This window comes from Rhinatrema bivittatum, chromosome 15, assembly GCF_901001135.1.
Source record: "Rhinatrema bivittatum chromosome 15, aRhiBiv1.1, whole genome shotgun sequence".
Taxonomy (NCBI): domain Eukaryota; kingdom Metazoa; phylum Chordata; class Amphibia; order Gymnophiona; family Rhinatrematidae; genus Rhinatrema; species Rhinatrema bivittatum.
This window is the reverse complement of record NC_042629.1, coordinates 71,354,403-71,368,584: the sequence shown is the minus strand read 5'-3', so window position 1 is coordinate 71,368,584 and position 14,182 is coordinate 71,354,403. Positions and strand designations below refer to the sequence as shown.

Below are 14,182 nucleotides of genomic sequence, written 5' to 3'. Positions count from 1 at the left end.
GTGACAGGCCACGAGCAGAGCCTATCCCGCATGTGGCAAAGAGTAGAGATTCGGCGGGCCGCGATGAGGGTAGGACTGGGAGTCGGGGCAGAGACCAGGGTGCGGGCAGGCAGAAGGTGCCAAGGGTGCCTAATAACCTTGGCACTGGCCCTGCAGAGAATATAATTTTATAGATATCCACCAGTTGTGTTGAACTTATGAATCCCGTGCATCTTTTTAGCAATAATCACTGGACATTGCCCTTGGATGATATGAGGTACACACAATTGAAGAATGTAATGGCAATCAACCACCACCCTAAACACATTCCTCTCCCCCCCCCCCCTTAAAAAAGAAAAAAAAAGGCACTTTCACCTCTTCTTCCTGCTGTAATCAAAACTGAGGGCAAAGGGCAAGAGCCTCAGTCAAGCTGGCAGTTCCGAGCCACTCTTAGGATTATTTCACTCATCTGTTCAGTCTCTACCGGGCAAGTTTGTTTGTTTGTTTTTCCAAATACATGATAGGAAGCAGATGTGTATGAACTGAAAACAAAGTTTTTTGCAGCATGCTAGTTAACTCAATTATGCGGGTGATTTTGAAGAGCCTGCCATGTTGCAAAAGTACCTGCACTCTTAATGCATTAACGCTGTAGCTAATGTGCAAACACAGAAACTACCCAGCGCTTCACCTTTTTGAAAGCTAAACTTAAGAAATCATGTGAGTAAGTGAATGCACACCTGCTATTTCTGGAGGCTGGCGAGGATCAATCAATGCATGTAGACCAGGAAATCCAGACTGAGTGCCATTTATTTTCCCAACCTAAATACACCCAACAAGCTGGTTTTTTTAGGTTTTTTTGTGCATACTTTTAGCTGTGGCAGGGGTGGGATTGTTTTCGGTCAGGGCAGTCCACTCAGGTACGTACTTCTTTACCAAATTAAAATCACTCTTAAAAAAAAGCTCTGTCCACTACAAGGCAACTGCACGCAAGCCAGGACAGGCCACCCTATCAGTGCTGTGAGAATGAGGAACTATTGGCTGGATTCAGTTCATGCATTTTACTGTTCATTTGTTCCCCTAATCAACATAACTCCCACTGGTAAAGGTAGCCCCCCCGCAGAGCTCTGAGCCTTACAACTCTGTGGGCCAATATTCTTAGACTCGTTTCAGGAAATACAAAATTAGGAACGATGAACTGAAGCTAAAGGTCAGGTATGCTTCTCACCATACAGGTTAGGGTAAGGTACCTCAAACTGTTCTGCGGCTTGCCTTGGCAAACAGCCAGTAGCTACAGTAACTTTTCCATAGTACAATACACAGTAATACAATGAGGTGACAACTGTCCACTTTATTGTAGAATGCTTACTCCATTCACTAAAACTATCTGATATGCTTAAGTCTTTTGTTGAACAGTCAATATATTACTGTGCAACCATTTCAGCAGCTAGTGAATTACACATGCACATTTGACAACCAGCTCTCTATGGACATTTTATATTCTTTGGGAGGGAGTAGCATGGTGAAGAGGGCATGGGTTGAAAGGTTGCCTCCACATTGGCACCTGAGTCATAACCAAATCTGAAATAAAGTGCAAATCTGTATATGCTCACCAATACTGCAGTCTGCTCCAATGTATCCAGGTGGGCACTGGCACGTCCCCGTGCTGGTCTGGCACTGCCCGCCATTCTTGCATAAGCATTGTTTCTCACAGTTGGGACCATACCGACCAGCTGAGCATTCTGGAAAAGTTAAAACACGTGAAAGAGACAAATTAATATCCAAGAAAAATATTGCTGTATAATGTCAGATCTTTTACAGAAGCTAGAAAGCAGGAAATGAAACTCACTTAGCTGACAGTTCTGGCCGTGGTACCCAGATGCACAGATGCACTCTCCGGTGACAGGGTGACAGTTTTGGTTCTCGCCCGGACACTGACAGAACTGACCGCAATTCATACCAAAAGTACCAGGCAAACAAACTGCAGATGGGTAAGAAATCAAAATACCAGAATGTTAAGGGCTTTCTTTCTACCCATAGCTCCAACAGTTCATCCTAACGTGGCTGTAGGTTCATAATTTTAAAAAAACTCCTCAACCAAATACCATTATCCAGCTATAAGGAACTGATAACTAATGCCTAAAATACAACACCAAGAAACCAGTTTATCACCAGCTATGTGAGTGCTAGGTTAAGACAGCATGGGGTTCTTGCTCTGTGAGGCAAGATAAATGCATATTCACGATGGTTTTTTCCTACAATTAGATTATTCATCTTGCTGGCTCTTCTACCACCGATGTCGTGCCTCTGTAATTCTCAGCACTTGAGACCTACTCAATGACCGGCAGATGCCGGTGAAGCAGTGGCAGTAGTTTTCCTCCAGCCCCAAGCTCCACCAGCCCCATGGTACAGGTGGCTCAAAATTAGTCTCCTGCACTGCAGCCTGAGGGTGCTAGGGCCTAAGCCAACTCAATGTCTGAACTGGAAGGCTGGCAAAGCTCATAACCCTTCCTGTTTACGGTTTGATCAAGCCAAGCTACTTGTGTAGTATTAGCTTAGAGGGGTGTAAAATTCTGTCAAGTAGGTAATCTCCACAGAACAGTCAAATATCCCCTTGCAGCAGGAGAAAAATCTCTAGGCATGTCATCAATCTGCAGTGCAGAGCCCTCGGCAACTGCTAGACAAAGGGGAAGACTTGAGGAAAAAGTGGCCTACGAAGCAGGCTCTAACTGGCTGATCTTTCTCTTAATTTTGCATTTTTTAAAGATTTTTATATTCCGCTTTTCACACTTTTTCAGCACTTCAAAGCATTCAGGTGCTGTAGTATTTCCCTATCCCCAGAGGGCTCACAATCTAAGTTTGTACCTGAGGCAATGGAGAGTAAAGTGACTTGCCCAAGGTCACAAGGAGGACTTCCTGGAGGGCAGTGGCACTGTTCTGCACAATCCTTCCCATAAGATCCAGGCAGGCAAGCTACAAAGAGCAACAGTGGTTCATAGCCCACTGCTCTAACCACTAGGCTACTCCTCCACTCATTTCTAAGACATGTCTAGGTTTTGTTACACGAATGGATCTGGTCTATTGTAAGAGTTTGGGTTTAGATGTACTGAACTTCTAACATCATTTTGATTTTTGTATGGCCTAGTCTGTTGGAATCGCTCATCTAGGCTTACGTTGTTCGCAACCATTGCCCGTGAATCCTGGTGGGCAGTCGCACTGTCCGGTGATGTGATTGCAGGCACTTCCTGGAGGGCAGTGGCACTGTTCTGCACAATCCTTCCCATAGGATCCAGGCAGGCAAGCTACAAAGATGAAATGGACAATTCTCAACCCAAATGTGTTCTCAGCCCCTAGCACTTACCCTGTATAGCAGAATGAAATAAATATTCCTGTCCAGCCTGAACAAAAATCTTGACCTCGTAAAGCATTGCCTTATTTTTGTACTGTAGAGAAACCTCTGCAAACTCTCTCCAGTATGTATTGATACCAGTTATATTTACAAAGCCTCGAATCTGAATATCTCAGATCTTTTGAGCAGATGCAGTGCTCCTGTTAACTAATTAGTGCTTGTTTAATGGAGCTTAGTAGGCTGCAACATCAGATCTGTGCCTTGGTTTTTGCTGACATTACAGGCATAGCTACAGCAAAGCTCTGAATTGCAAAGGGAAATATTGAGAGCTTAAGTCTTACTAGAGCAAGTCAAGAATTGTATCTGAGAGCTGGGATTATATGTGGGACATGGCATACATGTACAAGTTCCGCCACTGATTTATAAAAGGCTACTGATTCCTGTTTTATGCACAAGTCCCTTCAAAATACCTAAAACAATCAACACCAGTAAATTAAAGTTAATTCTGACTGCCAGTGACTTTTTGTAAATCCTAGAGAAAATGATTTTCGTTTGACCCTTTATTAGGCCAACAGATCACTTTCCAGAAGAATCTGACGTTCACACCTTTTTCGCAGTGATCGCCCCTCCAGCCCCCGGGGCAAAAGCAGATGCCAGTGGCGTGATGACAAGCAGCCCCATGCCTGCAATCGCACTTCCCCTCACAGCGCTCCCCAAACGTCCCGGCTGGGCATGCTAGGATACAAAAACACAGAAAGGGACCTTGTAAACGTGACGCAAGTTCAATCGGCCAGCTGAAAATGTTTTTCTCCGGAAAGGAAAGGAGGTGAAGTACCTCAGCCGCTGTTCTCACTTCCTGATCTTAGAATCCCACTGCAGACAGCACAGAGCCATAAATTACATGGTGGTCCCGGGCAGGGGTTCCTAACCAGTCATCCATAATGAATATGCAGGAGAGATTTGCATACCCTGGGTACACTCACGTTGCGTGTGATGCTTTGATAATTACAGCTGTGGTGCTGCTAATGCCGCCAGAAATGGGAAAGCTGGAGAAGGGGGGGGGGGGGGGGGATACGTTATTTTACTGACTTACCCAATATGGGTTCCCTTTCAGATCCACTCTTTCAACAACTCCTGACGTAATAGCAAAGGAATGTGGAATGCATTTGGCAAGTTTAAGAGATAACTTGAAGGTCATGCCACAGTGCCTCAACCTTACAACTTCTGAGGTTCTAGGAATTAATTCAGGCATGTAAACCTGAGGCGTGCCATACTCAGAAGCTAGGAGCAGGAGGCCAGACCAGGAACCAGCTATGGCCTTGGGGAAAGCTTTCCAGTGGCCACTGGCTGTTTCCTTTGTGCCCAGGAAAAGATCACTAAGGTCAGAGAACGGGACTATGCTCATATTCATGAGGCAAAAACCCCCAAAGCCAGTAAATTCACTCATCTTGATTCATAACAGGGAATATTCTGCTTTCTGGGCTGTGCATCAGAAATCCATTTGGGCATGTTTGATGTCCGTAGGGCTGGTCTGTTGGGGGAGGTGATTCATGGCCCGGTGGTGGGTGCTTGGCACTGCTGAGCGTACAACGGGCTGGCTGGAGAAAGGGCAGCTCCACCTCCAGACACCTATCTTGATAATGAAAAGTGGCGCTCTGGGAATTTGTACTATGCCTTTATTTGGTCATGAAACTCAACTGGATTTTCAATAGAGCAGAGAATAAAGGGGATAAAATTCTTAAAGCAGGATCAATACAATTTTTAAAAAGCCTAGAATGCAATGGCAACTTAAGAGCACGTTTTTTCCACCCCACCATCACATTTTCTTGCATCCTAACTTCTCCCCCCCAAAAAAAACCAAAAGTAGGGCAGACTCAGTACTTTTTCTTGCCATAAGGGCCAGCAAGTTGCCCCGCAGAGCTGTGAATCAGCCGGCAGCAGGCCAGGGCCAGAACCAGCATGGCATACTGTAGGATGCAGCCTGCACCCTCTCTGCAGAAGAGAGTCAGCCTCCAATCTGAGGACAATCTCTGCCACTGGTGGAGCTGGGAGGCCAAAGAGGAGGGTTCTTCGCAGTGGCAATCGCCAGCCTTCAGGAGCAAGGGCTGCCCAACACCCACCATCCCCGTAGGGTTTCATGTTTTTCTGCTTTGACTTGCTAACCCTCACCTGTAATCATGCCAGGATGGCTGGATCAGTCATCAAGGATGAGTGCAATTCCATAGAAACAGTTCACTACACTAAAATAATCAGCACGATTGCCATCATGCCGATTCAAAGATTAATGTGAGACAAAGCTAAGTGTCACGGGCTAGATGTGATTAGATAAGTCGGTTTTCAGCATTCCCTTCCTGTACTCACATGTTTGACAGGTGGGCCCTGTCCAGCCTGCCCGACATAAGCAGAGTCCCGTCTTGTGATCACAGAGGCCTCCATTCAGGCAGCTGCAACTCTGTAGGCAGCCAGCACCGTAGGTTCCTGGGGCACATTCTGGCAAGAGAGTTATCTAGTGGAGCAATCAATTTTTCCAAAGAGCATGGTGAAAGAAGAGCAGGCTCTGGATCTCAACAATTTAAGAAAGCATTAAAAACTCATCTGTTCCAGAAAGCATTTAGCTCCGACTAATATTCAAACATAACCTAAGTTTCTGTTTACCCTACTAGCCAACTTAACACCCATCTTCCTCAACCACTCACTCTTCATATTACATTTCAGAAGGCACTATGTTTGGCGTTTTTTGTAATTTTGTTTATTCATTTTATGTTTATGAATTATGTTTTTCTATTACTGTATCTTGTTTTTACTGTTAAAATCTTTTCAGTTTTTCTCTCTAAATTATGTATGTTTTATTTTTGTTAACCATTTTATTAATCTCCCGATTGCAAAAGTGGTATACAAACATTTTTAAATAAAATAAAATAAAATAGAAAGTGAGCATCACTAAAGGGTCAGGCTGAAACTTTGTACAATGCATCCTGTCGACTATATAGATCTACAATGAAGCTAAACTCCCACATTTTTATCTTATTTATACTTTTACTGGTCTGTATCTTTAACTGTGTATTTGTTAATAATTATTTTATTATTTTAATTGTTTTTATTAGTTTATTATGAAACTTGGTATTTATTTCTTTTCATTTAATTTTGGAAACACAAGCATTTTTAAATGAATATTTGTTAACTAATGTAAACCGATGTGATATGTCCTCATGAGACATTGGCATATAAAAATAAATAAATAAATAAAATAAATTTTCACTATTTTGGAATTCAAAATCTCTTAGAGGGCTTAATCCAGGGTAAAAATTCTCAGCGGTACAAAGCGGTTTTCATGATCAAATGTCCCAGTCTGAGAAAGTCAGGTTTTGGCCATGTACAGCATCCCTAATCCATTTGGACCCATAAGTAAGAATTTTATTTATAAGTTATCTATCTCATCATACTTCAAGCAACTGCCCAGGGTGAAAAGAGGCTCTACAAACTGTACTCTGAACAACTATCAGAGTGATCAAAGACAATGTGTGCCGTTACTATTGACATGGCTATGAGGGACCCTTTAATATTGTTCCGTCCACTGAGTCACCCTGAAAGTCTTCAGAAGAAACTGGTACACCATAAAGGAGCTTGCTTACTTACCCAGCTCACAGGCCAATCCCATCCAGCCGTCCGGGCATGTACAGTGACCTGTGATGTGGTCACACGTCCCTCCATTTCTGCAAAGGCAGGGCTGATGACAGTTCACTCCATACCAGCCAGGTGGACATGCTTGAGAGAACAGAAATGAAACTATATTAAAATAAAAGACTGTGTATAGTACTTCTATAGCACACAAGAGCCACAGTGCCATCCTAAAGTACCATATGGCTATAGCAGACTTTGTAAGTTTATAAGGGATTGCTTAGTCTGGACCTTTTTCCTTTTAAAAATCCATCCCAAAGCATTCTGGGGACTGTAATTCTGCTTTTGCTAATGAATCAACAGGAACGTACCCTGCTACATATGTTGGGATGAGCATTTAAAACCTAGGCTTATCTTTTCCTAGTAACCCAAAGCAGTAGTGGAAAGCTTTGGAGAGAGATCTCTTATAGAAATCCTTATGAAGCAGGGGAGGAGGGATAAAAATGAATGGAGAAGCTGAGGTGACCACCACAGGAGTGTCTGGGCGAAGGGGGCACTTCTTACAACCACCCCCAACCTGCCTGGTGATAGAGTTGCCCCTGCACCAAGCCCTCCCCTCCGCAATCCTTTCCCCTGCAGCTGCTTCTCTGGGGAAGACAGATACCCCAGAAACAAGAGTCCCATGCTCCAGATGTGGCCTAGGAACGTTGAAACGACTGTCCCAGTACCTTCCTGGCAGGAGGCTCCTCTCCACCCGGGTGCACAGTAGCACTGTCCAGTGATGTGGTCGCACGAAGCCCCGTTCAAGCAGTGGCAGGACTCGCCGCAGTGCTCCCCGTACGTGTTGCCCTGGCAGGCTGGATGCGAGACATGCAGAGAGATTACACATCCTCAAACAGCCACACGAAACGCGCCATCGGGATTAACACAAGTTCACTAGGTAGACTGAGAACATTATTTCAAGCAGGTGCAGCTGTCCGTTCATTCTCTGTTACTGACGAGACCTTTTCAGAATTTTACGTCTGTACAAGTCTGGAGCCCACCCTAAACTCTGGCAGGAGCGGTTAATTCTTTAAATAGAGCAGTGACACGCGAATACAAAACTGAAAGATCTTAGCTGGTGATAAACCAGAACTGTATCCAGCAGCATCATCAAAATTAGCATCTGATGCATTATCCCAGTAGACAGGTTCCTTTAAGAGAGATGGAGCAGAGGTTTTTTACTACACAAAAACTAATGAGAAAAAGGGACAGAATCCACTCTTTAAAGAAATACTTGTTTTAGCTAAACAGGCTCATAAGAGCTTCCACATCAGCCCTGATTCCTAGCAAGCGTCTGCTTTCAGAATGACCTTAACTACTGCTCTAGATGCTGGGCTTAAATTGCTTTGTTCTCCATTCTCACATGGAAGCGACCACCTGAGGAATTGCATGAATTTGGGTCGCTGCGCCCGCCCTCCCCCCTCGCTGACCTCCTCGGCAGAGATAAGCTTCGTGGCATTAATGCGATAGCCAACGAAAGAAAACATTTAAGTTACAAACCTAGCTCCATGGCCCTGCCCTAGTGCCTTACACTGGAGAAGTCTGACTTTGATGCCTCACCGGGGGGGGGGGGGGGGCCAGTGGGGACTGGGCAGGTCACGAAGATCTACGGATGGGAGGGTCACGGGGGGGGAGGCTGTACGACGACCCTCAGGCCAGCAAAGAATCAAGGGCTGCCCGGAAGAGGGGAGCATCAGAGAAATCTTCAGAAATGGGCACTTACTTTGGTTGCAGCTGAAGCCAGTCCAGCCAGCAGGACAAATACAGGCTCCGCTCACATGATCGCAGCGGGCACCATTCAGACAGCTACAGGCCTTTGAGCACTCGATGCCGGAGAAGCCATCAGGGCAGGCTGCAGAGAGGGCCACAAGCTGTCGTCAGTGCGTGGATGCTCCCAGAAACCCCTCAATCTTTCCGCAAAGCATTTCCCATCACTAGCAGGCTGCCATGTACATTTAAGCTTTTGGTCCTAGCCATTAAGATCTTGTGAGAGACTTTGCTCCTCCTCGCATGTCTGGTAAGATTAACTGGGGATCTTCTTTTAGACGCCTACGCTCTCAGCATCGTCACCAATGCCAGCTTCCCCTAATCAAAGCTTGCCGACTTGCTCACTTTCTGTGACTGTACCCAACGTTTGAGGGGAGCTGGACCGGATGGTTCATGGAGTTAGAGGCATCTTAAGGTAGAAACAAGGATCTCAGAGTTTGGGCCACTTAGCCAAAGAGAATTACAATGGTTTATGAATTGCGTGTTTTGATGTATGTTTGTTTGATTGTATTGCTGTTTTTGCTTATAATTACATACATCACTTTGAAAGATTTCATTGTGAAAGCTGGAAAGAGATTCATACTTTTTATATAAACCAATCAGCTTGTAGTGCTATATAAATGTTTAGATTTTTTATTTTAAATATATAATGCAACTGCTATGCAATATAGAAAACTCATTATCCTTCTCAAGTCTCCCCAGGCAATACAGCTTTCAAGGCCGTGAGATCTTTGTGTTGGGGGGGGGGGGAGAGATCTATCCTTACTTATCCGAAAGCTATTTACCCCTCTGGTTTGACAGATGTGCCGTCCCTGTCTTTAAGCAGCAAGCAATTCTAGTTAATGCTGCTGGGCAGACCAGGGCCTCCACCACATAAATCTTCTGTAAACCAGCTGCCGGCCTTTCCGCAGTCTACTTCCAGCATCGCTGCTGGAAAACGGTGTTTGAGCAGAAGAGTAACTGCCTGCGCCCTTCACCAGGGGAGCCCAGAGGGAAACAGATGATCCTACTGTACAACGGGGACAATGACGCTCTACCCAGGCGTTAGGAGCAGCCATCACGAATATGCATACAGTGGGTCTCAGAACCAGGCTGATTCCAAATCTCTCATATGCCTATTCATTACAAAGAGCCTGAACAACCAGCCTGGTTAGCCCAACGTTTCCCCAAGGCAAACCTAAGCAGTCTGGTTTTCAGGATAGTATGCATGAGACAGCATACAGTGAATTACCCATGTATGCAAATCTCGCTCATGCATATTCATGGTCTAAGCGAGGTGTCTCCAGGAGATATTGGTTAGGGTACTCCTGATACGTGGACTGAGAACCACATGGTCTCTTACTGCATGAGGCTTCTAACGCAATCGTATTTGGGTTTATTCTTCTCCATGGAAAATGTGGCTGACGTTATAGTTTTCAAAAGTGCTCCTCTGGAACCACTAGCCAGGTTGGTTTTCAGTTAACCTGCAATGAATATTCATGTTTATACTCTTAGACCTGTGCTAATTTCCTTAGCTTTAGTTCCTATTACAATTAGAGCGAGCTTGGGAGATGAGGGGGGGGGGGGGGGGGGTGCATTGAGAACCACTGCAGTAACTTATTATAGGACTTCAGTGTTTGGGACAGGACCATGCATGGACCACAAATAACCTTCATTCACGTACTCACAGCGTTCACAAAACGTGCCTCTCCAGCCAGCCGAGCACGTGCAGGCCCCACTGACATGGTCACAGGTGGCTCCGTTCTCACACTGACACCGGCGTCTGCAGCTGGGCCCATACTGTCCCACAGGACACCCTGTGATAGAGCCAAGGCAGCAAACGTACAGCGGTTACATAGGAAGCCTGACCGAAAGAAAGCAAAGGTCTGAAGTTTACCAACTGGCTCTGGTGTGGGGGGTGGGGGTTTTTTTTTGTTTGTTTGTTTTTTGCAGGACAGTTTGATCCAGTCCTAATTTTATCCCATTTGCATGCATGGATTTGTAGGAAGCCTGACCGAAAGAAAGCAAAGGTCTGAAGTTTACCAACTGGCTCTGGTGTGGGGGGTGGGGTTTTTTTTTTGTTTGTTTTTTTTTTGCAGGACAGTTTGATCCAGTCCTAATTTTATCCCATTTGCATGCATGGATTTGTAGGAAGCCTGACCGAAAGAAAGCAAAGGTCTGAAGTTTACCAACTGGCTCTGGTGTGGGGGGTGGGGGGTTTTTTTTTGTAGGACAGTTTGATCCAGTCCTAATTTTATCCCATTGCATGCATGGATTTGTAGTTCTCATTGCAGCTAGTGATTTCCCCTTACAAAAGCAGGCACTGCAAGTCCATGCATGCAGTGGGGTAAAACCAAGACTGGTTCCACAAGCCCTGAAAAACTGGAACCAGTTGGTAGTTCTAATCTCTGCCCAGTTCGGCCTTCCTCATGTGGAACTCTGGATGAATGCTAAACTATTTTCATATCAGATTATTGCAAAGGCACTTGAAAACTGGAATTCTCTCCTACAGGTCCAACTGAACCGGAACAGAGCCTAGTAGTGCGGTGTTGACATTACTCACTCTGCTCACAGCGCATCCCGGTGTAACCCGCCTCGCAGACGCACTGTCCCGTGGCCGGATCACAGCTTCCGTCGCTGTTAATGCAGCTGCAGGTGTGGGCACAGTCTGGACCCCAGCTACCGATGTCACAGACTGTAAGGGGCATATAAAAGGTGGTGCTGTATCATTACCATAGCACTGGACTTTCACCTGCCCACACAGGTCAGGTAAACACGGCAATAAAGCTGAGCAGTTCCTAAGGCTGGTAAAATCGAAAACAGACCTGTGAAGGGATTGAACGGATCGCTATAGCCCCCATTAGCGCTGGCGCTAAAATAATTCATGAACGTTTGACGCTTCCCATCCCCCCTACTACCCCCTCCCCCCCCCCCCCCCCACACACACACACGGTATTCAAAAGCCAGGAAGTTGTAAACCCAAGAAAACAGGTGGCCAAACGGCAGCACGGAGGAAATGGGGTTTGAGCTGGAACGCAGGGGAAGGTGTCCCGGAGGAATGCAACACATGAGACAGGGCTGAAGAGGCCGGAGAGGCGACAAAGTGTGAGCAGGTGATGGAAACTTGAAAGGAAGACGCTGGTGCAGAGGACTGGCATCTTCATGAATCAGCGAGGTAAACACGACATCTGGGCGAGGCGGGGAGATTAAGAAGGGTGGGCGTTGCACGTGAATGAGAGACACCTAACACTGGGAGACGGTGATAAACCGGTGAAAGGTGGCCACGTGTCACCCTACCTCTTCTGCAATTGTATCCCGTCCATCCCGGGGAGCAGCTGCACTTCCCAGTCACCGCATCACAGTGCCCATCGTTCTGGCAAGCGCAGCGCAGCAGACAGCCCTGCCCAAACCAGCCAGCGGGACAAACTGCAGGAGAGAGAAGAAATCCCTGTTGGGTTTTGTTTTTTTTTTTTGTTTACCAGGGAGCGTGGTGGGATGGGGGAATGGCACACTAGCTCCCTTTTATCCAGGTGCCGCTTCACTGTGAGAACTTTCAAAGGTTTGGCAGGAATTAAACCATGCAAGATGCCACCGGTGGCTGGATTTCAGCTCAGCAGGATGTCAGCTACCGTGGCTAGGATCAGAAGAAGTTACTGCTTGTCTCAACCGGGGGTGGGGGAAATCATTGGGGAATTAACGCAGGGCGAGTCTTTCAGAAGCAAGGCACGATAAGCAGGTCACTCGTGCACCCAGCGTACTACTTCACCTTCAGAAATAAGAACATGCCATACTGGGTCAGACCAAGGGTCCATCAAGCCCAGCATCCTGTTTCCAACAGTGGCCAAAACCAGGCCACAAGAACCTGGCAATTACCCAAACACTAAGAAGATCCCATGCTACTGATGCAATTAATAGCAGTGGCTATTCCCTAAGTAAACTTGATTAATAGCCGTTAATGGACTTCTCCTCCAAGAACTTATCCAAACCTTTTTTGAACCCAGCTACCCTAACTGCACTAACCACATCCTCTGGCAACAAATTCCAGAGCTTAATTGTGCGTTGAGTGAAAAAGAATTTTCTCCGATTAGTCTTAAATGTGCTACTTGCTAACTTCATGGAATGCCCCCTAGTCCTTCTATTATTCGAAAGGGTAAATGACCGAGTCACATCTACTCGTTCAAGACCTCTCATGATCTTAAACACCTCTATCATATCCCCCCTCAGCCGTCTCTTCTCCAAGCTGAACAGCCCTAACCTCTTCAGCCTTTCCTCATAGGGGAGCTATGAAGTGAAGTGCCAAGATAAGGCCTCTGCTTTCGACGGCTTTCCTGCCCCCTTCTCACAACAAGGAACTGCGTCAGACACTTACCTGCTTGACAGAGACTGCCAGTGTAACCTGGGGGGCACAGGCAGCCTCCGGTCAGGGGGTCACAGCTGGCATTGTTTTCACACACGGGGCAGATCTCCTGACAGCCCAATCCCCATCGTCCTACCGGGCAATCTAAAATTGGAGACGCACAAGAACTGTTGCCGTTTGCTGGATGAGACCACAAAAACCAGAGCCCAACTTAGAGTGAATTCCTGTTTCTCAAGAGGAAAGTTTGGAGAGTTCACTCTTTTCATTTCATAAAAAGCCAATGATACACAAAGTATTAAGCAATATTTAGAAACTGAAGGTTGTATTACTGATACCAACGTACCACAGGCTCCTTTTGTTAGAGGTAAATCAATCACTTTCTGCTGCACATGGAAAGAGAATGGGGATAACAGAGGGATAACTCAGTCTTGCCCTTTCTTTTTGGAAACATCTCCAGGAAAAATGAGGAAAAGTGAGAATCAGATGTCAGAAGTCACTTGCCTGGCAAACACTCAGTCCAAACTCAGAACATCTCTTCAAATGGCCCTATTTACATACCTAATCTCTGCTTCCTTTTGTCTCAGCTCAGGCATCATCTGACACTATAGTGTAATTCCTGTTGAGCTGTGAAATGCCCTGGGCATACAAACATTGTAAATTCTATCCAGATAATTCAGCTCTTGTTACTGTCCTTAAGGGTAGGCTGAGGAAAGCATTAAACTGAGCTCCCAGGGCCTATAACATTCTCCGTGGGCAGGATTTCTGTAAACTGCAGGACAGAGATTGGAAAAATACTCCCATAATAAATGGGTGGAAAGAACCTACAACAAAAGAGTGATTTGCTCTCTTGAAACTCTGGGGCTTCCATTTTATTCTGGACTTCCAGTAACATCACAAAGTGCAAGGTGTTGGCATATGGCTTACTTATGTTCGTTAATGGAGGTGCTGACAAGCGGCATTGAACTAGCCAACTCTCAGCAAACCAACTCAACCAATGGTGTTTCACTCCCAAACAACCCAAAATCTGAAGAGTTTCCTCCTTTCTAAGGAGCACTAGTGCACGTTCAAAGAAGAAATGGGGACAAAGTCACATG

At 45.8% G+C, this 14,182-nt stretch overlaps 1 protein-coding gene across 4 annotated transcripts in view; it reads right to left on the bottom strand.

Moving 5' to 3' along the window:
- Window positions 1–14,182, bottom strand: part of MEGF6 (multiple EGF like domains 6) — a 262,583-nt gene that overhangs the window by 11,711 nt on the left and 236,690 nt on the right. For 3 of the 4 annotated variants that reach the window (XM_029578136.1, XM_029578134.1, XM_029578137.1), the window contains 12 exons: window positions 13,101–13,232; window positions 12,029–12,157; window positions 11,295–11,426; window positions 10,420–10,548; window positions 8,709–8,837; window positions 7,672–7,800; window positions 6,962–7,090; window positions 5,687–5,815; window positions 3,932–4,060; window positions 3,150–3,278; window positions 1,826–1,957; window positions 1,590–1,718 (listed from right to left, as the gene is read on the bottom strand). In XM_029578136.1, the coding sequence (XP_029433996.1) occupies window positions 1,590–1,718; window positions 1,826–1,957; window positions 3,150–3,278; window positions 3,932–4,060; window positions 5,687–5,815; window positions 6,962–7,090; window positions 7,672–7,800; window positions 8,709–8,837; window positions 10,420–10,548; window positions 11,295–11,426; window positions 12,029–12,157; window positions 13,101–13,232 (1,557 nt within the window). The remainder of the gene's footprint in view (window positions 1–1,589; window positions 1,719–1,825; window positions 1,958–3,149; window positions 3,279–3,931; window positions 4,061–5,686; window positions 5,816–6,961; window positions 7,091–7,671; window positions 7,801–8,708; window positions 8,838–10,419; window positions 10,549–11,294; window positions 11,427–12,028; window positions 12,158–13,100; window positions 13,233–14,182) is intronic. The other variant, XM_029578135.1, reaches the window with a different exon arrangement.